This window comes from Sturnira hondurensis, unplaced genomic scaffold (assembly GCF_014824575.4).
Source record: "Sturnira hondurensis isolate 20B ecotype Veracruz unplaced genomic scaffold, ASM1482457v3 Scaffold0020237, whole genome shotgun sequence".
NCBI lineage: Eukaryota > Metazoa > Chordata > Mammalia > Chiroptera > Phyllostomidae > Sturnira > Sturnira hondurensis.
In genome coordinates this window covers 6964389-6984723 of record NW_028092868.1, presented here as the reverse complement: position 1 = coordinate 6984723, position 20335 = coordinate 6964389, and the positions used below count along the sequence as shown (strand labels likewise).

At 36.2% G+C, this 20335-nt stretch overlaps 1 protein-coding gene across 2 annotated transcripts in view; it reads left to right on the top strand.

Annotated features, from left to right (window-relative positions):
* The window catches only part of CUL3 (cullin 3), a 90863-nt gene that overhangs the window by 57765 nt on the left and 12763 nt on the right, over positions 1–20335 (top strand). For both annotated transcript variants that reach the window (XM_037029374.1, XM_037029376.1), the window contains 8 exons: positions 897–1125; positions 5627–5772; positions 6481–6657; positions 7862–8032; positions 8616–8723; positions 12246–12370; positions 13020–13116; positions 16013–16147. In XM_037029374.1, coding sequence (XP_036885269.1) covers positions 897–1125; positions 5627–5772; positions 6481–6657; positions 7862–8032; positions 8616–8723; positions 12246–12370; positions 13020–13116; positions 16013–16147 — 1188 coding nt within the window. The remainder of the gene's footprint in view (positions 1–896; positions 1126–5626; positions 5773–6480; positions 6658–7861; positions 8033–8615; positions 8724–12245; positions 12371–13019; positions 13117–16012; positions 16148–20335) is intronic.

Genomic DNA, 20335 nt, shown 5'->3' with positions numbered 1-20335 from the left:
AGACTAAATGTAGAAATACCCATGATCCCATAGTGCATATATCTTAAAGACTGTTTATTGGGAAATTGTAGGTCAGTAAGTACAACTGATACAAATTTGTGGCAGTATATACAACCCAAACACCAACTGAAAAGACAGTATTTATAGAATAATGGTAATCAGGGTTTATCAGGATGGTCTCGCCAAGATTTTTGTTTAGTTTGTTAATGTTAGTTCTTAGAAACTTGGTATTTTCGAGGATTAAAACTACTTTTTGTTAAAGTAAGAAGTGCTAACTAAATTTGTACATCATTCACACCAACATATCTTTTATTAGGTAATTCTTAGATATGTTCATTAATCCTACTTTCAAATAGGTTTAAATCATTTTGGTTAACATTGGTGATTTAGTGGAACTTCTATAAGGCTGGTGTTAGCAGACAAGATGAATAGTTACTTAAAAGCTCTATTTCTCCGACTTCAGTATGTATACTCCTCTGAGACTGGGGAGTGGGGTGGCAGGAGGACTTTAATATGTAGAGGTATTCCAGCAAAACTAGATGATAGACATGATGGATCTTTCTAGGCATAATTTTATATTAAAACAGATCAGAGAAGTTGCCACTCTCACTTGGAGTCAGATGCTTTATTTTGGCGTGTGTTTACTTCTGCTATTAAGAGTACGTTGGCGGTAGTTAAAAACACTGCTTAAGGATAGTGTGTGTATTTGGTCTTGGGTAAGGAGTGCTTTTTAAAGGATATATTTCAGATTGTATGAACATGTGTAATAAACTGTAAAATGTTAATAATGCTTATGATACTTAGTTTGGTGTGTGATAAACATTATAGAGGCCTAGTTAAAAGCAGAAACACATTTTGGTTATATGTTTTTAAAGAATCATGCTGCTTCTTTGCAGATGGAAAGCCAGAAGTTTTTAGCAGAAAACAGTGCTTCGGTATATATAAAGAAAGTGGAAGCTAGAATTAATGAAGAAATAGAACGAGTGATGCACTGCCTTGACAAATCCACCGAAGAGCCGATTGTAAAGGTGGTTGAGAGGGAACTCATTTCCAAGCACATGAAAACTATAGTGGAAATGGAGAATTCCGGGCTAGTACATATGTTAAAAAATGGAAAGACAGAAGGTAAGTCTTAGCAGTTGAAAAACAAATTCTTAGAGTTCTACCAATTACTCAGTCATTTTTTCATTTTCCTATAATTAAAATAAGTTATGATGTCAGTTTTCAAGAAGTTATGTATGTATAGTGTTAATTTGTTATTTGTTACTTTGATAGGATTTAATAGTAAAGCTTTATAATAATAAGGATTTTAAATGTTTCTGGTGAATCGCATGGCTTTTTTTTTTCTGTCTTTCATCTTAAGTCTTCTCAGTTTGTGTTTTTCTTAACCCAGAAGCTAAATCTAATATGGGTGAGGCCAGCGAGCTTCTTATCTATTCCTGAACTTTGGTGTCATGTATACGAAAGGGTTTGGACTGTGTTCTCATATGGTGTCCTGTAGTTTTTGTGATCCTTTTAAAATCTGAAATTCCAAACTTACAATCTTTGTAGGCTCGATTGTTGGAGTCAGTTTTGATAAAGCTTCCAAAAATGCAAAAATGGATGTTTTCATATTGATGTATTTAGATAAATTAGTAAACTGGTTTTGAGGACTTTGGCGTTACAGACTGAAAATAGAGAACGGAGAATTGCCTAAAAGTAAATATTTTGAGATAACTGTACCATTTACTTCTTTTGGCTATATATCTTTATTTTCCTAAAAACATGTTTTGTGGCAAATACCCTAGAAGAAATAAGTAAACACTCATGTTATTCTTATTCTTAATGTCTGAAGCTTTGCTTTAAAACTGTGAGTTTATAAATAAATTGCTGGCATGATATTAAAAAATAAACATGGTACTTACTCTTTTTTCCTGCTTGTTGGATGAAGTCTTACTGATACTTTAGCCACTTATTTCTTACAGAAGAAATATGTATTGTCTGTTTGGGGTAATGACCTAGGAAGGGAATGAAAAGAAGAAAATTTAAGTGAATAATTTTCAAGAAAGGAGAGTATAGAAGAATGGAAAAAGGAAGATGAGAAGAGAGGTTGTTCCATGCTTCCTGTCATGGAACCCTTGCTTTGTGTTCTGAAATGGTTATATATTTCTACACATGTGATAAGTTCCTGAACAGTTCTACATAACTTTATTGTTTCTGTTAAACCCCCCCAAAGTTAACTTTTTAAAAAGCCCTTCTGGTAAACCATTTTTGTAAAGGCAGAAATAACTTAAAATGATTTTTGTTTTGTAGAAACAAGCATTTTTGAGTATGTTTGCCATGTTTTCTAAGATAAGTTGCACCTGAAGGTCTTAGTCAGGGATTAGCACACTTTTTCTTATGAAGGGGCAAATAGTAAATATTTTAGATGTGTGAGCCATGATGGTAGTGAAGTACTCATCTATGCTCTGTATTGAGAAAGTAGACAGTAACACAAAAGAATAAGCTAGACTATATTTCTGTAAACCTTCATTTGGCTTTTTTTTTTCAACCATTTAAAAATGTGAAAACCATTTTTAATCCCTAAGATGTACAAAAAAAGACAATGGCTGTGTTTGTATTTGGTCCATAGACTGCAGTTTGGCCCCTGATCTAAAGGGTCCCTGGCAGATTTGGACATTATAAAAAGTATTTTCCTGTAAAAAGTATTTTCTACTTAAATAGAATGAGAATCAGTCAGTTTTGTAATGTACTGTTTAGCCATTGAGTTAATTCTTTCTTATCTACCTTGAGGGTGTGAGAGAGGGAAGATTAAATGGGCGGAAGGTTAGGGGCTATAAAATGTTTGATGGAGAGTGTCAGTGGTGCCTGAATTACACTATTTCTGTAACCTGCGTGGAGACTTGGGTTAGCGACATTAGCTATGTCTGACACGGGGTGTGTGCTCAAAAAGTACGTAAGTGAAAAAATGACCACAGTAGCTACTTACTGTAGTTCTCTATTTAGCAATTAATGTTTTCAGCAAGTAAGCAACTTCTGTGATTCAAAATTAAATTGTAAAATCCTGGCTTCAATTTCCTGACTTTCTACTAGAAAACTAATTGTGAAATGTCTTAATTTTGCTAGGCTCTGCTCTTGAGCATTATGTCAAGAATAGGTCAGGGGCACAGCTTCACCATTATGAAGCCAAATGTCTCATAAATCAGAAAGTGAAAACAGTTTTCCCACCATGAATGGAGAATGAACTGGATTGATTATCAGATGCAGATAGTACTGTGAAGTTAAGTTCCAATGGTATCCATTTTATTGTTTTACTGTATACAGAAATAATGATATTTATTTATCTTTTATTTTCTCATTCATACCCTCCACTATACTATACATTTATATATAGTGAAAGCCAATGAAATTGTATTAATTTACCTACAGTTTGATGTATAGCATATAAATGAGCAAAACTGTAACGAAGTAGGAACAAAATAGGTATGTTGAAAACCATTTTGTTAAGAGGCATTTAATATGCCAGATTTACTGTGGTATACGAGGTCTGTCCGGAAAAAGTCCAACAACTGTTAATGTAACTAGAATGGTTTGTGGGACATGTATGTAACCTGGCAGCCAAGGAGAGTGGACTGGAATGCACATGCGTGAACAATAATGACTTTACTGTACTAGTCAGTGGGGGTGGTAGATGCCATGGAGTGAGCATGTGTACTGTGTGGCCATTGCATTCAAAATGACTTAGAGCGACAAATCTGCATTAAGCTTGAACATTCCTCTGCGGAAACTGTTCAGATGATTCAGAAGGCCACAGCTATGGGCAGCTGGTGATTGACAGCTTCATCATGACAACGTTCCTGCTTTTGCATCATATCTTGTGCAGAGGTTTTTGGCGAAACATCAAATCACCCAGGTGACTCATCCTCCCTCCAGCCCAGATTTGGCACCCTGTGACTTGGCTTTTCCAAAACTAAAATCATCTTTAAAAAAGGAAGAGATTTCAGACCATCAAGATTCAGGAAAACATGACAAAGCATCTGATAGCAATTGGGAGAACTGTGTGAGGTCTCAAGGAGCCTACTTTGAAGGGGACCGAGGTGTCATTGTCCTGTGTACAGTGCTTCTTGTACCTTCAGTAAATGTCTATTTTTCATAATACATTGCTGGATACTTTCTGGACAGACCTTGTATGTCCGTATTTTTGAATTTGTAATACCTCTTTTTTAACATGGGAAATTTGGCTTTATATTAAATGTGAGAAAACTATAAGCTTTGTTTTATGTAGATTACTTTGGACATGCATTATTGATGGAAACTTATTTTTAAATAAAATTTGCTTCTGTGAGTTACTGAATAATTTTAGGAGCCCTTTTTTTAAAACTTTTAAGTATTTTTAAAATACACACAATGTCAGTTTTAGGATCTAAGTTGCTCTTGTAAATGTATACCAGACTAGTACACTACAGCCTGTTTGCCAGATATGATCCACCACCAGTTTGGTTGGGGAAAAATTTTTTTGAAGAGTAGTTTCATTATATGTAAAATTATATAAATTTTAGATTTAATAAGCTTTATTGAAACAGTCATGCCCATTTACTTATGTGTTGCCTATGGCTTCTCGCTTGCACACGGGCAAAATGGAATAGCAGCAGAGCCCGTGGGTGGTCCCTAGATCTGCAGTGTTTGTTATCTGGCACTTCACGGAAAAGATTTACCAGCTTCTGATCTAGAAACTGTTGTTTCAGCTCCATTTTTCAAGTTCTTGATGATAAAACTTTTATATCATTGTAAAGCTCTGACTCTATAGTCTTCCTATAAGTTCTTACTTCAAAGAAACACTAGACATGGAAAAGCATTATTTCAGCTCCACATTTTAATCTTGTGAAAATGATACAAAAAGTGGACAGAGTCTAAAGTTTTTATTCTAAATAAAAGCAAGTCAGTGAGCTAGACCTATTTTTAAAGTACAGATACTGGCTCAAAGACATCGCCTGGCAAGTCTTAGAGATTGCACTGAGGAAAATACTAAAGAATAGGGATTCTATAAATTTCATTTAAACTCTCCCATGATTGTAATGAAGTAAATCCTAGTATATTTTATTTGTTTTCATGGTTACTTGAACTTCTGAGATGGCATGCTTAAAAATATCTGTAAGACCAGATGTTTTTTAAGTATCCGTAGGACCAAATATTTTTTCATTGGTTTTAATTAACATTGACTACAAATTACACCATAATTAAAGTTATCCTTTTGATATATAATTTCTAATAATAATAGGTTCTAGATTAGAATTATATAGGATCAGTTATGCAGGAACTCAAAATTTCACTTTCCTTTTTTGTGGCTTTGTTACACTTTTTGGGCATCTCTTCATGTAAACTGAAATTGCTGAGACATTTTATTGATGCTTTCAGAGTGTTTCATCTAAAACATGTATTTTATAAATTGCAATAATAACCATTAACTATCCTGTTGTGTTTTTTTTTTCATTTTTGCCATTTTGCTGGGGAGGGTTTAGTAGATTTTTATGTCAGCAAATGATTATAATGGAGAATTAAGTTTTAAGTATCACAGATGAGCATGAACAGATTCATATTCTTTCTTAATCTTTAATGTAGCCAATTTGTGTGTTCTTTCTGATTGCAGACCTTGCTTGCATGTACAAGTTATTTAGTCGTGTGCCAAATGGTTTGAAAACAATGTGTGAGTGTATGAGTTCCTATTTGAGGGAGCAAGGTAAAGCCCTAGTTTCTGAGGAGGGCGAAGGAAAGAATCCCGTTGACTATATCCAGGTGGGTAAACATAGAAGATTCTCTTTACGTTTATGATAAAGGCCTATCGGCAAGTGCTAAAAAGGTCACTTTTACTGTCATATGTTATGTATTTTTGACTTAATTTTCCCAGTGGTAGACTTAAATATTTTAGAATTTTGCAAAATATGTATATGTCCGAGAGCCAGACTAAGCTGCTACTTTTCATTTACATTCTATCTGGTAAAGACCTTGTTTAAAGAGTCTTAAGAATGGAAGCTATTGTTTCACTTTTTTAGATGCCTAACTGTTCATATACCTTAGTGTGTTAAAAAAAAAAGTGTTAAATACTTTTTTTTCAAACTGTTTTGCTTTCAAAGCAATAGTATGAATAAATTATGCTCTAAGTTTTTTGTGTTTTAATATAAATAATGGGCTTTTGAGGTACATTTTTAAAGCTAATTTTCTCAGACTTGCCCATTTAGTAAAGACAGATGATTAGGAGTAACAAGTGAGGAGGTTCTTTGATTCATTGGCTGCAATACATAAGTGGAAGATAAAATACTTCTCTCATCACTGACATTTCTAATACAGACTTAGACATAGGCTTAAAAATAGTAAAGTATCTACAAATTCAATACGGAATACACACACATGTTACCGGTGAAGTTAAAACTAGCATGCATGTTCACATGTGTAGTGTTTCTAGAGAAATAATGTATCCTGACTTTCTGTGTTTTTATTTGGAAGGGCTTATTGGATCTGAAGAGTAGGTTTGATCGCTTCCTCCAGGAATCGTTTAATAATGACCGGCTCTTTAAACAAACTATTGCTGGTGACTTTGAGTACTTTCTCAACCTCAACTCCAGGTCCCCTGAATACCTCTCATTATTTATTGATGATAAGCTGAAAAAGGGAGTCAAAGGGGTAAGTATAATGTATTTGAAAAATACATAAAATTTTACTCGTAGGTAGAAGATTGTGTGTAAACTTAAGAAATCAAGTATAAAATTAGGACATTTTGTAGATATAAAAGTAAGCATAGCCCTTTGCTGTGTTTTGATGTGTGCTGTAGTTTTGTAAAGAATTGTGTAGGGTATTTGCAGTGGTCAGAGGTACTTTGACGTTCCACTTAATGTGTAAAAACCAACAGCTGCACGGCCTTGGTTCTTCAAGTCTTTAGACTGCGAGGGTTAGATCAGCTCTTGAGATAATAAACTAGAAAACAGTTATGCACAGCACAAAATGTCGCTGTCGTCCGGTTTAGGGGTTTATGAATCAAATAATACTTGGATGCCAAGAATTCGAAGGTGTAGATAGAATGACTATCAGCAAATAGTTTGAAAACATATACTGAAACTCAGTTTCAATCCTTTATTTTATATCTGGAATCTTGGTAGCCAACTGTAGCATTGAAAATCAAATTAAACATGTGATCACACATAAATTGGTCTTTTTGACTTCATCTTGGAGTTTGTGAGACAAAAGGGAAAGCAACAAATGGCCACAGGTTTTACAGGCTCCTGTAGCAGAAACCAGCAAAAGGAAGGTCAAGAACGCAGAATTAAAAAGACACATTTGTTTAATCTTCCATATTTTTAAATATAAGCTTAATACAATCTGCCCCAGTATCATTTTTCCCTTACTTAAAATAGTAAAGGCAAGGGGCCTTTTTGCTCTTTAAATTCTAACAAAGTATTACCCTTTCTGTTTGCATGATTTAGATTTTGAATGAACTAATATGAAAATATCTGTCTTTCGGCTATGTATATTCCTGCCTAAGTTACGGAAAGGCATCATAAGATGTTTCTTTTTTTCCATTACAATTTTATTTCATCTATTCTTTGTCATCCTTTAAGCTAGCCATGTGTCATTTCAGTGGTAGCCCTTCAGGAAATGGACTGCACCTCTCCCCCTGCTTAATGCTGCACTGGAGTAGGGTGTAAGGGTTGTGGTTTGCTGCCGCTCTGGGGAGTCGGAGGCACTGTCTCATGAAATCACTCCTGGCGTGGCTCAACTCGATATTCATGTTTGTTGTCACAGTGCTGTTTTTAAACCGTTGAACTGCAGTGCTGTTTTTGTACAACTAAAATTTTGGAGTTATTAAATAGCCTTTTAATTGATTTTTCAGCTAACAGAACAAGAAGTAGAAACGATATTGGATAAAGCGATGGTCCTTTTTAGGTTTATGCAAGAGAAAGATGTATTTGAACGCTATTATAAACAACACTTGGCAAGGAGACTTCTCACAAATAAAAGTGTTTCTGATGACTCTGAAAAAAATATGATATCTAAGTTAAAGGTAAGGTGTGTATAAGGTGGAGTGGTGTGCACTTAACTCATGTTTGTCTTGTGATTGAATGCCAACATCTGATTAGAAAATAATTAATTTAAAATACTTACTTTATAAATTAATAAAGCTAGAATCTTTTTGAGCAGGCTATCCTTATATTTGCCCAAGTTCTCAGACATTCAGAGTTTGCTGGAATTTATTTCGGCGTGGCAGGGTACGGTTTATGGAGATGGGGTGGGATTAGCACAAAGGACGCAGTGAAGGGAGTGTTTCGGTAGCCTTCTGTCAGAGGCGTGGTCCACACACTGCCTGTCCCTGCAGCGCTCGAGGTGCTTGTTAGAAACACAGAGCTCTGGGCCCTGGCTTCAGTGAGGTGATTGGAATCTCTGAACGAGACTTGAAGTCTGCATTTTAAAATAAAATCTTTGGTTATTTTTAAACACACTAAAGTTTAGTACCTGTGGTCATAGAGTAGCTATTGGGAAGATTTAGAAATGGTGTCAGTAACCTGGACTGGTTTATTCACTGCTGTGTTCTCGTAAAAAAAAAACCCCATCATTTATTTGTGTCTATTTGTGGTTTTTTTCCCCAGACTGAATGCGGATGTCAGTTCACATCAAAACTGGAAGGAATGTTTAGGGATATGAGCATCTCAAACACAACTATGGATGAATTCAGGCAACATCTACAGGCAACTGGGGTAAAATTCTCTAATTTCTACTTACATGTATATGTTTTTATATAAAGTTTTTTGTAACAGGCATTTTTATCTATAAATCAAATAACTGAACTGGTGTCATTTTTGTAAATACCATTGTCAACATGTGTTGTCTGAAACAGCATGTATTGTCTAAAAATTATTTTTCCCTATATAGCCTCTTTTTCTAACTATTAATGTTAAACTATTTTTCTTTCATTCTTCTAAAACTTAGTTTATCCTCCCCACTTAAAGGAATGTGCTGAAAATGTAATAAATAGCATGACTCTGCCATTAGAGTCATTATAGGTTGTGGAAAGAATACTGAGCTTAGGCAAGTTCACTGGTTGCAGTTCTCGTCCTTGCGCTGCACACCAGCCTCGTGCTGTGCCTCTGTCACTTCGTATTTAGTTGATGTTCAATGGGCCCCCAGGATCAGGGGGGGGATAAGCTGAGTGTAAAAACGCTGACACTAGTGTGTTGTGAGTGTGGTTTGTACTCTGACTCCAGAGTAAAGATGAGCTGCGGCCTATATGGCTTTGGAGTCCAGTGGGGTTTTGTGAGGATTTAATAAAGTTCTGAATTTTTTAACTGTTTCTCAACTTTTCCTTAAGTTTAGAGAACTCCACAGTTTTTCTTTAACAGTTTTCTCTCTCTAGTGACTTTATTTTTTTTTAAAGATTTTATTTATTTATCTTTAGAGGGGAAGGAAAGGAGAGAAAGAGAGAAACATCAATGTATGGTTGCTTCTTGTGCATCCCCTGCTGGGAACTGGCCTGCAACCCAGGCATGTGCCCTGACTGGGAATCGAACCGAGATCGTGTGGTTCGCAGGCCCGTGCTCAATCCACTGAGCTACACCAGCCAGGGCTAGTGACTTTATATTTTATATCACTTGGTAATTAAGACATGTCACAATCATTTCAAAAAATTAGAGCTATTTTTATATTTAAATACTAGATTATCACTTCTATGGTCCTATAGTATCATAACAAACAAAATATGTGAAAACAGCCAATTCTGTAGAAACAGACAAGTACATGTTAAGGCATTCTCACCCAAAGGGATTTGTGGTCCCCCTTCATTGAGTAGTTATATAATGATTTCCCCTCATAATACCTACAGTGGAGAATGGCTGAGAGCAAGAAAGATACTAGTGTGTCATATATTGAAATCTGCATGGGTGAGAACTGAATAATGTGATTATCTTAGGGTTTTTTGTTTGGGGGGGTGGGTTGTTTAGGGATTGGTACTTAATTCTAATATATTGATATGATTACATTTTCATGTGATAAAATTTTTTTGTTTATTTTTTCCTTCTGCTAATTTTACACATATTGGGGGGTTTGGGAAAATAACCTGGTCTAAACAGAAACTGTTGAAACCATCTGTAAGGGTCTGTTCCTGATGGGTACAGTACCCTTACTATTTTTTAAGTGTTTTATTACCTTGTCTGTGATAGTTGAAGGCCTTTTGATGGGACAGTTACGGTCTCAACTCTTGTTACAGTGTTTGTGAATTTTCTAGTCTTTCATTTTGATTATTCAGATATATCCTTCATTGTGTAATAGAATATTAGTTAACTGTAGTAAGTAGAGTACTTATCAAGATGCTCAGAGTTACAGATCTGCTCATTCAATTGCAGCTTCCATTTCCTGAAAGGGCATTGTTTGTGTACAGTTACTGACTTTTTTATAACTGTTTCTGCCAAGGACCTTAAGCCTTAGGTCTCCTAATCTGTAACCTACTTAGAAAGATTTGATGAAAAGTGACAAAATAATCAAATAAATCCTAAGCTTTCTGAAATCTTTGAGCACTTTTAAAATGTCACTAATCCTCAAGCAGGTGATTCTCTGTAACTTTCTCGACCTGTTGGAATATATCAAGAGAGTGGCTCTTCCATTTAGTTTTAGATAAATCTTCTGTATTATACTGAAAGTAATTTAAGTATTTGTTTATTTTTCCTGTTTTTATTTTGAAAATATGGAAGGGGCAGGAAAACCTCCGTGCTATCATATATCTGTTTCTTTACGGACTTTGCTGGCACCTCTGCCTCTCTGTACATGACTCTGTCATGTGCTGCCTTTGGATGTAAGCTTAGTGCCTTCAAATAGTGAGGAAAAGAAGATACAAACAACTATAATAGTTCTTTGAGGCTCTTTCTTTCTTTTCTTTTCCATTTAACAGATAATTTATTATCATGTGCCATCTGTGCCAAGGGTTGTCCTGGGCACAGGGTGCACAACTGAGAGTTGAACACACAAAATCCTCTGCCGTTACGGAGTTTACTTTCTAATCTGGGAAATAGATGATAAGCAAAATAAGAAAACTCAGAGCACCTTAGCTGGTAACAGAAGATATAGAGGAAATATGGGGAGGATAGAGTGGTCAAAGAAGGCCTCTTTTAACAGTGGCATTAAGAAAAGATTCAAAGGTTAAGTCTGTGTGAGTGCATAAAAGAAGAGAGAGCAGACTTGGGTGGGCTGAACCAAGTTGTGAGCCCTGACGTCCGCCCCGGGGGGGGGGGGGGGGGGGGGGGGNCCCCGCCCCCCCCCCCCCCCCCCCGCACCTACTTGCAAATGTACCAGCCGTTCTCAGTCCTCCTCTGTTCATCATCTCTGCTGTCTCGTAATAGTCTCTGCTGCGATCATCTCATCTATGTATCGTCTAGGATTTCTAGTTTTAGTTTCTATAAAATAGAATAATCATTTAGTAGATATTTGTGAAGAAATTGGAGTATGGAATACTTGACAATATTCTTTATAAACTCATCTCTTCCTTTTGGAAATCTATCACTAAATCATTCAAGTTAGATAAAAATGTAATAATGGTTTAGAACAAGCTGTGAATATCAATAAATTCACATTTCAGAAGTTTTTAATAGGCTTTATTTTTATTTTCTTAAAAATTTAATTTGTTTAAAAAGAAGAAAATATCTGTCGTGAGAGTAATTCTGGCATATATTTTGTAGAGGTGGTCGTCCATTATTCAGACACTCAGAGAGCACCTGCCGTGAAGAACCGGACCTAGTGTCATAGGTAGAGGTGGTTAGAGTGTGAACCCCATGCAAAACCAGTGTTTCTCAGTGTACTTCCAACGTGAATGGGATTGGAATATTTTGTTTGTGTGTTAAGATGATAAAAATACTTAAAAGCTGAGGTGAGAGATATTACCCGAGAATTTCCTTTAAAAATGACACAGATATGACACCTTAACATTTTATTTAAAAAGCTTCAGGGCCAGACTTTACATTTCTCAATGACACCAAGTCACCTTTTGTTCACATGTTAACAACATCCTTTAGTCAGTATTTTAAAGTCAGCATCTTAGGCAAAAATTATAAATATTCACCAGGAGAGTTAAAATGTGAAAAACACTGGTCGGTCTAATCTTTAAGAAGGTAAATGTTTTATTTGCTTGATATTGAGCATGACCCTGACTACTCTGATAATGAACACAGTGTCTGTACGGAACAGATACCAAGTCCTAGAAAATTGTTGGCGACATCTCTTTCTCCTTCCTGCAGGTGTCTTTGGGTGGTGTCGATCTCACAGTGCGGGTGCTCACAACAGGATACTGGCCCACTCAGTCAGCCACACCGAAGTGCAACATCCCACCAGCACCAAGACATGCTTTTGAGATCTTTAGAAGGTAAACACAGATCAAACTTTGTATTTCTAGATAGAAATAACTGTCCAAAATTGAAATAAATAGGAGCATTTATAGTGTCCCTGATCAAAGATGAGTATACTCTATTTTTTACCTGTAGTTCAAAAGGAGAATTTATCCTTTATGGTTTTAATATGCATTGCATAAACTCTTTTCCGAGGACTGTTTTATTGATGTCCTTCAGCGTTAGCGCATGGTTAAGAGTAAAGTTTGTATTCTTGGTGTCTGCCAGTGACTTAGGACTAAGTGATTGTTGGGTTACTGTGGAGAAAGGTGGTCTGACCACAGTGGCTGAGCAGCAGGCCAGGGGCCAAGGTACCCCCGGATTGGGCCAGGGTACCAGCAGAAATGGATGATTTAGTGCACTGCCTGTGATACCTAGCTAACTTAGGTCTGTATTTTTCTCTATCTGTCTTACTCTCTGCCCATCCTTTCCTTTTTCTCTTTTTATTTTTATTTTAGTTTCCTCTTATTGTAAAAAATTAGAACTGGACTTGATTTCTAAGGTTTAACTCTTAACCTTTTAAACTCTCTTTTATATATGTATTTGTTAAGGGTTGTTATCCTGTAGTTTATAATTTCAAATATGTAAATCGTGTAATTCTCTGTAACCTGGTTTGATTTGCCAAAGGTTTTACTTAGCGAAACACAGTGGTCGACAGCTCACGCTCCAGCATCACATGGGCTCTGCAGATCTCAATGCCACCTTCTACGGACCAGTGAAAAAGGTAAATATTGGTAGATTGAGCATATGTATATTAAGTAACTTAAAATCGTCTATAGAATTGATTCGTAATTTCTGTTGTCTTGGGTAAATTATTTATTTCTCTTATTTCCCTACCTGTTTCATACTTTTAGACAAGAGAGAACTTTGGCTTTATTTACCTATATTCTCTCGGTTGCTAAATACCTTCATTTGACAGTATGAAGATTATATAGTATCCTTTCTTAAGGAGTAAATAATAACAACAATTGCATATTTTATAAGACCAGTCTTGAGACTGTATTGCAGCCGATAATAAAATTTCAGTTGATTTGAGGGCATGCAAAGCTGTGAGTTCCTTTTCAAAATTCTCGGTCTCCTGTAATCATTATTTTTTAGTAGTCAGAACTGAAAACATTATCACTCTAGATTTGTGAGATGCACAAAATGTTAGTAAAGTGATCATTTAAAACAAGCAATGGACTAGGCAAAGAAGAGGTATGAAGGAACCTGCTGGGCGTGGGCAGCAGGGATGGGGATGACTGTGGGAGCAGGGCTGGGCTGGGAGGAGGAGGGCAACAGGGAAAAAATCGGGACAACTGTAACAGAATACCAATAAAATGCTTCATTGAAAATGATAGTCAAACATTTTTTCAGCGAAAAATAAAATAAAATGATCACTATGCTAGTGAATTGCCTTTGTTTAAAAAAAAATGCATTCGCACCCTGGCTGGATGGCTTACTTGGTTGGAGCATCATCCCATACACCAAAAGGTGTATATGGGAGGCAACTCCCAATTAATAGATGTTTCTCCCTCTCCCTTTCCCTCCCCTTCCCTCTTCCCTTGCCCCTCCCTTTCCCCTCCTCCCTACCCCGTCCCCCTCCAAAATCCTTGGGTGAGGGTTTTTTGGGTTTTTTTTAAGGAAGGAAAAAGTCACCTTTTTATATCTAAAATTGTGAGATTTAGAGTACCTTCATTGCTTGGTATAACTCGAATCAGGGTCATTTGCCTTAAAATAGAAAAGTAATGAAAAGCTTCTATCAAAACTAAAAAAATAATATGTAAGTTGTCATGTAGGCAGCAAATAACTTTTATTCTATATTATAATTAGATGGTTTTGTATGATACCATTGTAACAGCAAAGTTTTTTTTTAATATTGTTGAAAATGGCTACATGTGTTCTAATTTTTATATTTAATTGAAATAGGAAATATTTCTTACAAATCATATATTGAATAATGTTCGAAATTACTGTATGCAGGGTGGGGCAAAAGCAGGTTTACAGTGTTTTATATGGAAAATAGCACAATGATTGATAAATAATAGTACAAGGATGAACTTTGTGTTTCACATACTCATACCTGTATACCTATTTTTGCTCCACCCTGTATTTTAAGTGTAAATGGGAAGGAAGGTCAAGGATCCTGAAGAACTCAGCTTTATTTATTGTGGAGTTTTTTTTTTTAAGGATTTTTCGCCCCTAAATGATCATGTTTTCTTTGAAGCTCTTTTAAACAGATCAGCAGGTTTTTAAAACAGTTTATGTGTTAATTATTGAAGACTTAAATTTGTACTTTGTACTTAAATCAGAGCAGAAACAGGCTGTAAAGGTGGCAGAGGACTCTCCCTCCCCCCCCCCCCCAACTCCCAACCTTGTGCTGCTGTTTGCTCTCTTACTGCGATCAGTCTACACAGACAGAAACCTAACCTACTACTTTCGGTGGTATTATAATGCTTTGATGTCTTATAAGTCCATTGTCATCTTACTGTATGCTGTTAACATAATTTTTTTGTTGTAAAATTAAAGTGTTCACAGAAAAAAAAAGACAATCCTAAATACTTTGAGTGTGTGTACATACACACATATATATAGGAATATACATTTTTTTAATAATTTTTTAATTTAATTCTTGTTCAAGTACAGTTTTCTGTCTTATATTCCCAACCCTGCCCGCCCCCTGCCCCATGCTCCCCACCTCCCTCCCATTTCTGCCCCCCACCCTTAGTTATTGTCCATGTGTCCTTTATACTTGTTCATGTGAGTCCATCCCCTTTTCCCCTATGATTTTCTCACCTCTCCCCTCTGGACCCTGTCAGCCTGTTCCGTAATTGAGTGTCATTGGTCATATTTTGCTTGCTTGTTTGTTTTGTTTAGATCCCTGTTAACGGTTATATCATATGTTAATGGTGATATCATATGTTAACGGTGATTTCACCGCTTGGCTTATTTCACTCAGCATAATCCTTTCCAGTTCCATCCATGATGTTACTACATCCATGATGTAGTAGTTCCATCTTCCTTTCTGCAGCATAGAATTCCATTGTGTAAATGTACCATAGTTTTTTGATCCAGTCATTGACCGATGGGCATCTAGGTTGCTTCCAACTCTTGGCTATCATGAATTGTGCTGCTATGAACATTGGGGTGCATAGGTTCTTTTGGATTGGTGTTTCAGGATTCTTAAGATATACTCCTAAGAGTGGAATTGCTGAGTCAAAAGGCACGTTCATTTTTAGTTTTCTTAGAAAATTCCATACTTGACTCCACTCAAAGAAGACAAGCAACCCAATTAAAAAATGGACAGAGGACTTAAACAGGCATTTCTCCAAGGAGGACATACAGAGGATCCAGAGACACATGAAAAGATGCTCAATATCGCTAGCTATCAGAGAGATGCAAATTAAAACCACAATGAGATACCACTTAACACCAGTCAGAATGGCTACCATAAAGAAAGAAACAAACAACAAGTGCTGGAGAGGTTGTGGGGAAAAGGGGAATATACAGTTTTAAGTAACATTTTCTTTTTATATAGGAATAAATTTCGTAGTTTTCTAAAGGGTTATTTCTCAAGCATACTGTGAAAGTTACCAGGAGATAATTATATGTACTTTATGTTTTTTAAAACAATGAAACAGGAAGATGGATCTGAAGTTGGCGTTGGAGGGGCACAAGTCACTGGCTCTAACACACGGAAGCATATACTGCAAGTCTCCACTTTCCAGATGACCATATTGATGCTCTTCAATAACAGAGAGAAATACACGTTCGAGGTACGGATTGGCTGTATACATTTTAACCAGTTGTGTTTCTAGTTCTCACATGTTACCTGAGCCTGTCTTATTTGAGTAACCCTTAGAGTCATTATTACTTGAGGATTATTATCATTTCTACTGTTTGTGTAACCTTTGAGTACCATTAGAGCAAACAGCATAAAATTAGATTTATGGGATTATACTTGTGGGGTCACATTTCACTTGGCTTTTTACTTTATTTTTTTTTAAGATTTTATTTATTTATCTTTTAGAGAGGAGGGGAAGGAGAGAAGGAGAGAAATATCAATGTATGGTTGCCTCTGGTGTGTCCCCTGCTGGGAACCTGGCCTGCAACCCAGGCATGTGCCCTGACTGGGAATCGAACCGCGATCGTCTGGTTCACAGGTCCGCGCTCAGTCCACTGAGCTACACCAGCCAGGGCTCACTTGGCTTTTTAAAATCAACTTTATTGAAATACGAGTTTTAAGCAGTCAAACATACCCCATTTAAGTGCCTATTTTGATGGAATTTTAACAGATGTACATACCTATGTAACTACCATCGCAATCTATAGAATGTTACTCTCCAAATTTTTTATACTCCTTTACAGTCAATTCCCTCCCTTTTTACCCATACCCAGGCGGCCAGTGATTTGCTTTCTATCCCCATGGGTTAGTTTTGCCTTTATAGCATTTTCCATAAATGGAATACAGTATGTACCGCTTTGGTGGTGCTGCTTTTACATAACACAGTGTTTTTGAGATTCATCCATGTTATTGCAAGTGTAGCTACAGTACTTCATTCCTTTTTATTGCTGAGTGATACTCTGTGGGTGTACTACCTTTTCTGTTGATGGGCATTTGAGTTACCAGGTTGAGGCTGTTAAAGACAGGGACGTATGTTTAACTTTTTAAGAAACGACCAAACTGTGTTCCAAAGTGATTGTACCGCTTCTCATTCCTGCTCCCAGTGTGAGAGAGTCCCGTTCCTCACATCCTCTTCCACATTTGTAACGAGCAGTCTGTTTAATATTAGCCATTTTAACTGATGTGTAATTGTATCTCGTTGTGGATTTAATTTGCCTTTCCTTGCTGACTGATGATGTTGAGCGTCTATTATGTGTTCACGTGCCACCAATGTGTCTTGCTAGCAAGGTTTCCATCTCTCTGCTGAGTTTCTGAAAGCTCTTTATAAATTCTGCATATAAATTCTTTGTCAGATCTGTCTCCTGGGAATATTTGCTCAATCTGTCACACTTGCCTTTTCAGTTTTTTAATGGTATGTTTTAAAGAGCAGAATTTTTTAATATTGACAGAAGTTCACATTTTTCCCTTTTATAGTTCTTGCTTTCAATATCCTATCTAAGAAATTATTGACCACCTCGGCATTACAGTGAATGATAAACAACAATACTTGGTTGTTCATTCTAGCATCATGTGTCTAAGGCAATAATCTTTTTCCCTTTAGATTATCTTGGTACTTTTATTTTTAAAAGCAATTGACTGTACATTCATGAGTCTGTTTCTGTATTCTCTTACTTGTTTGGTTGGTTTCAGTGGTTTCATAAAAAATCTGATAATAGTATTGGATTTTTTTCTTCCCCATCTTTTAAAATATTTTTACAGTACCTTTTATTATGCTGGCTTTTTTATTACCCTTTTTCTTTTTCCATGTACCTATAAATAGATGTATTGGAGTTAAAATTAATGCCATGTAATTCTTAGTAAGCTTAAAATAAAGAATGAGTACTTTTTAAAAGCTTTAAAGTTACTGCCATATTTATACTAATGGAGAACCAGTTTCTAGGTGTAGGTGAACATAGGAAACAGATTAAGTTTGAAATTAAGAGCAAGATTAAATTTTAGGACTGTTTTAATATTAATGCTCATGTCCATACTTCTGTTTATGTGAAGGGTATAATTAAGAGATGACCATTTTTATGTGATATTCTTCCTGGAAATGTTTTGAAACCTGAGTTTTCTAAGTCAGTGGTTTTACCCTTACATATTTCCAGGAGTGTCTTACCTAGGGAATAACCTTAATTTTCATGGACAAGTTATAAATGATCAGGTCCCAAGATGTTGATTGAGCAAGTGTTGAGTACCTTACTCAGACATTACAAACCTATTCAAACAGAGGTAGAATTAAATTGTCTTTAACAGCTTGGATGTTTTAATCTGCACCTATCATGAATAATATATTTTAAGCAAAGTAAGCTACTTGGAAAATGCTAGAGTTGGTTTTCAGAGTTCTCATTTATAAAGAACTGACGAAAGAATTAGATGAACAAAAACATAAACTCGTTTTTTGTAGCTATTACTGGAATTGCTAGTAATTTTAATGGTCGAAGCTAACTTTTGCCTTTCAAAACCAGTTTGGGATCATTGATGCTAATGAATGAGCAGGGGGTAGAAAGTAAAATAAAGTAGAAATTTCCTCTCAAACTTCAAATTTTAGCTAAGTTACAGACCAGAAGCCTTAGTGCAAATGGCCTGTGTGGAATGCTGCTCCTGTGACCCCAGCGCCTTCTGACTGGCTGCATCTTGATCTAGGCACTGCAGGGAGCACGTGGGACTTGTCCTTGTTCACAGTATACCAGGTGTTTCTGCGTAGTCTGCTACACACGTTTCACTGCCAGCTCTCACAGAAATCACCTCTACAAATAGAAGAGGTAGTTAATGACTTTACAAGAAGTTGTTCTTTTAATTTTGAATGTTCTTTATGAGTTCAGTAAGATGGTGTATTAGTTATGTAATGCTACATGACAAATCTTAAAACTTAACCACTAATAATTTACTATCTTCCGTGGTTTCAGTGAGTTACGGATTCAGGAAAGGCTCGTTTGGGTGGTTTCTGGCTCGACCGCATGAGGTTGCATTAACATGTCAGCTGGGGCTTCAGCCATCTTGGTTATTTGGGGCTAGAAAATACACTTCTAAGCTGCTGGTATATGCTTCCTTCCATGTGGCTGGCAAGCTCTTTTGGCTTTTGATAAGAGGTGTCCACATGGGCCTTACCACGTGGCTGTTTGGTTGTCCTTGAGTTTTGGTGGCTGACTCCCTAGAGCAGACAGTCCAAGCAACCCAAGCAGGACCTGTAGTGCCTTGATGACCTAGTCTTGGAAGCCACGTATGGTCACTTCTTGTTTTCTTGGTTTCCCCAGTCAGCCCTGATGCAATGAGGGAACCACACATGGTTAAAACATACCAGAATTATTACAAGCCATCTTGGAAACTACGTACAAAAAGGTGGCATTTATTTGTGGTTTCACATTTAATTCATAGAACTCAGGCTACTGTGGCTTTTTTCCTCTTCTTGTGTGTGTATGTATATATTTTTTAATAGAAGTTTGTATTGTGGTTTAGAACAGCTAGAATAAGGAAATCTATACAGTGGTATTCTATACCTTGGGCTTTGGTAATTAGCATTTGGTTTTTGAAAGAGTTATGGGTGTTAATACAAATTTCCTAAATGTTCTTTATTATACTTCTAAATTTTTCTGAAAGTAAGTCTGAAATAATAAAAGCTAATTGTGGACAATAGCAAAATTAATGTCAGTAGAATTTAATAGCAAGCTATTAAACAACAGTGACAATATTTTGTGAAGAAGCTACTAACAATTAGTGATATAAGCACAATATATAGAAGAAAGTGGTTGGAACTACAAGCAGAAATTCCAGCATGATAAAAATTCCTCACATGTACTGACTGATAGGCCATAATGCAACTGAAGAACACAATTAGCAAATGAAAATGAAAGCTGTACAGTGGGAACTTTGAACCTGGGGGCCATAGCAACAGAAAAAGACAGCTATGTTATTCAACCTAAGTGCACACTCAGATTCAGCAGTGTATTGAAAAAGTAACTTACTGTTTCCAAATAAGCCTATCTCTGGAATACAAAGAATTTATTAACAAATAGTTAAGAGATTTTGTAATAGTAACAAAATAATAGTAATAACAACAATAATTGACTGACCACTTGTTGTATTACCAGATACCACTTCAAGGAGAAAATCAGTGAATGATTTCTGTGGGCGTACAGAAAACATTTGATAAAAGTCAGTCCCTGTCCCTTACACCCAGGATGGAGGGACTCTCGGCCACCTAAGAATGGAATGAAATACCTGTCCTTAATGTCTTAAGGGTATACCCAGTGAGAGACCTAAGCAATCAGTAGTTAGTATTAAAGTATTAGCTATCTTC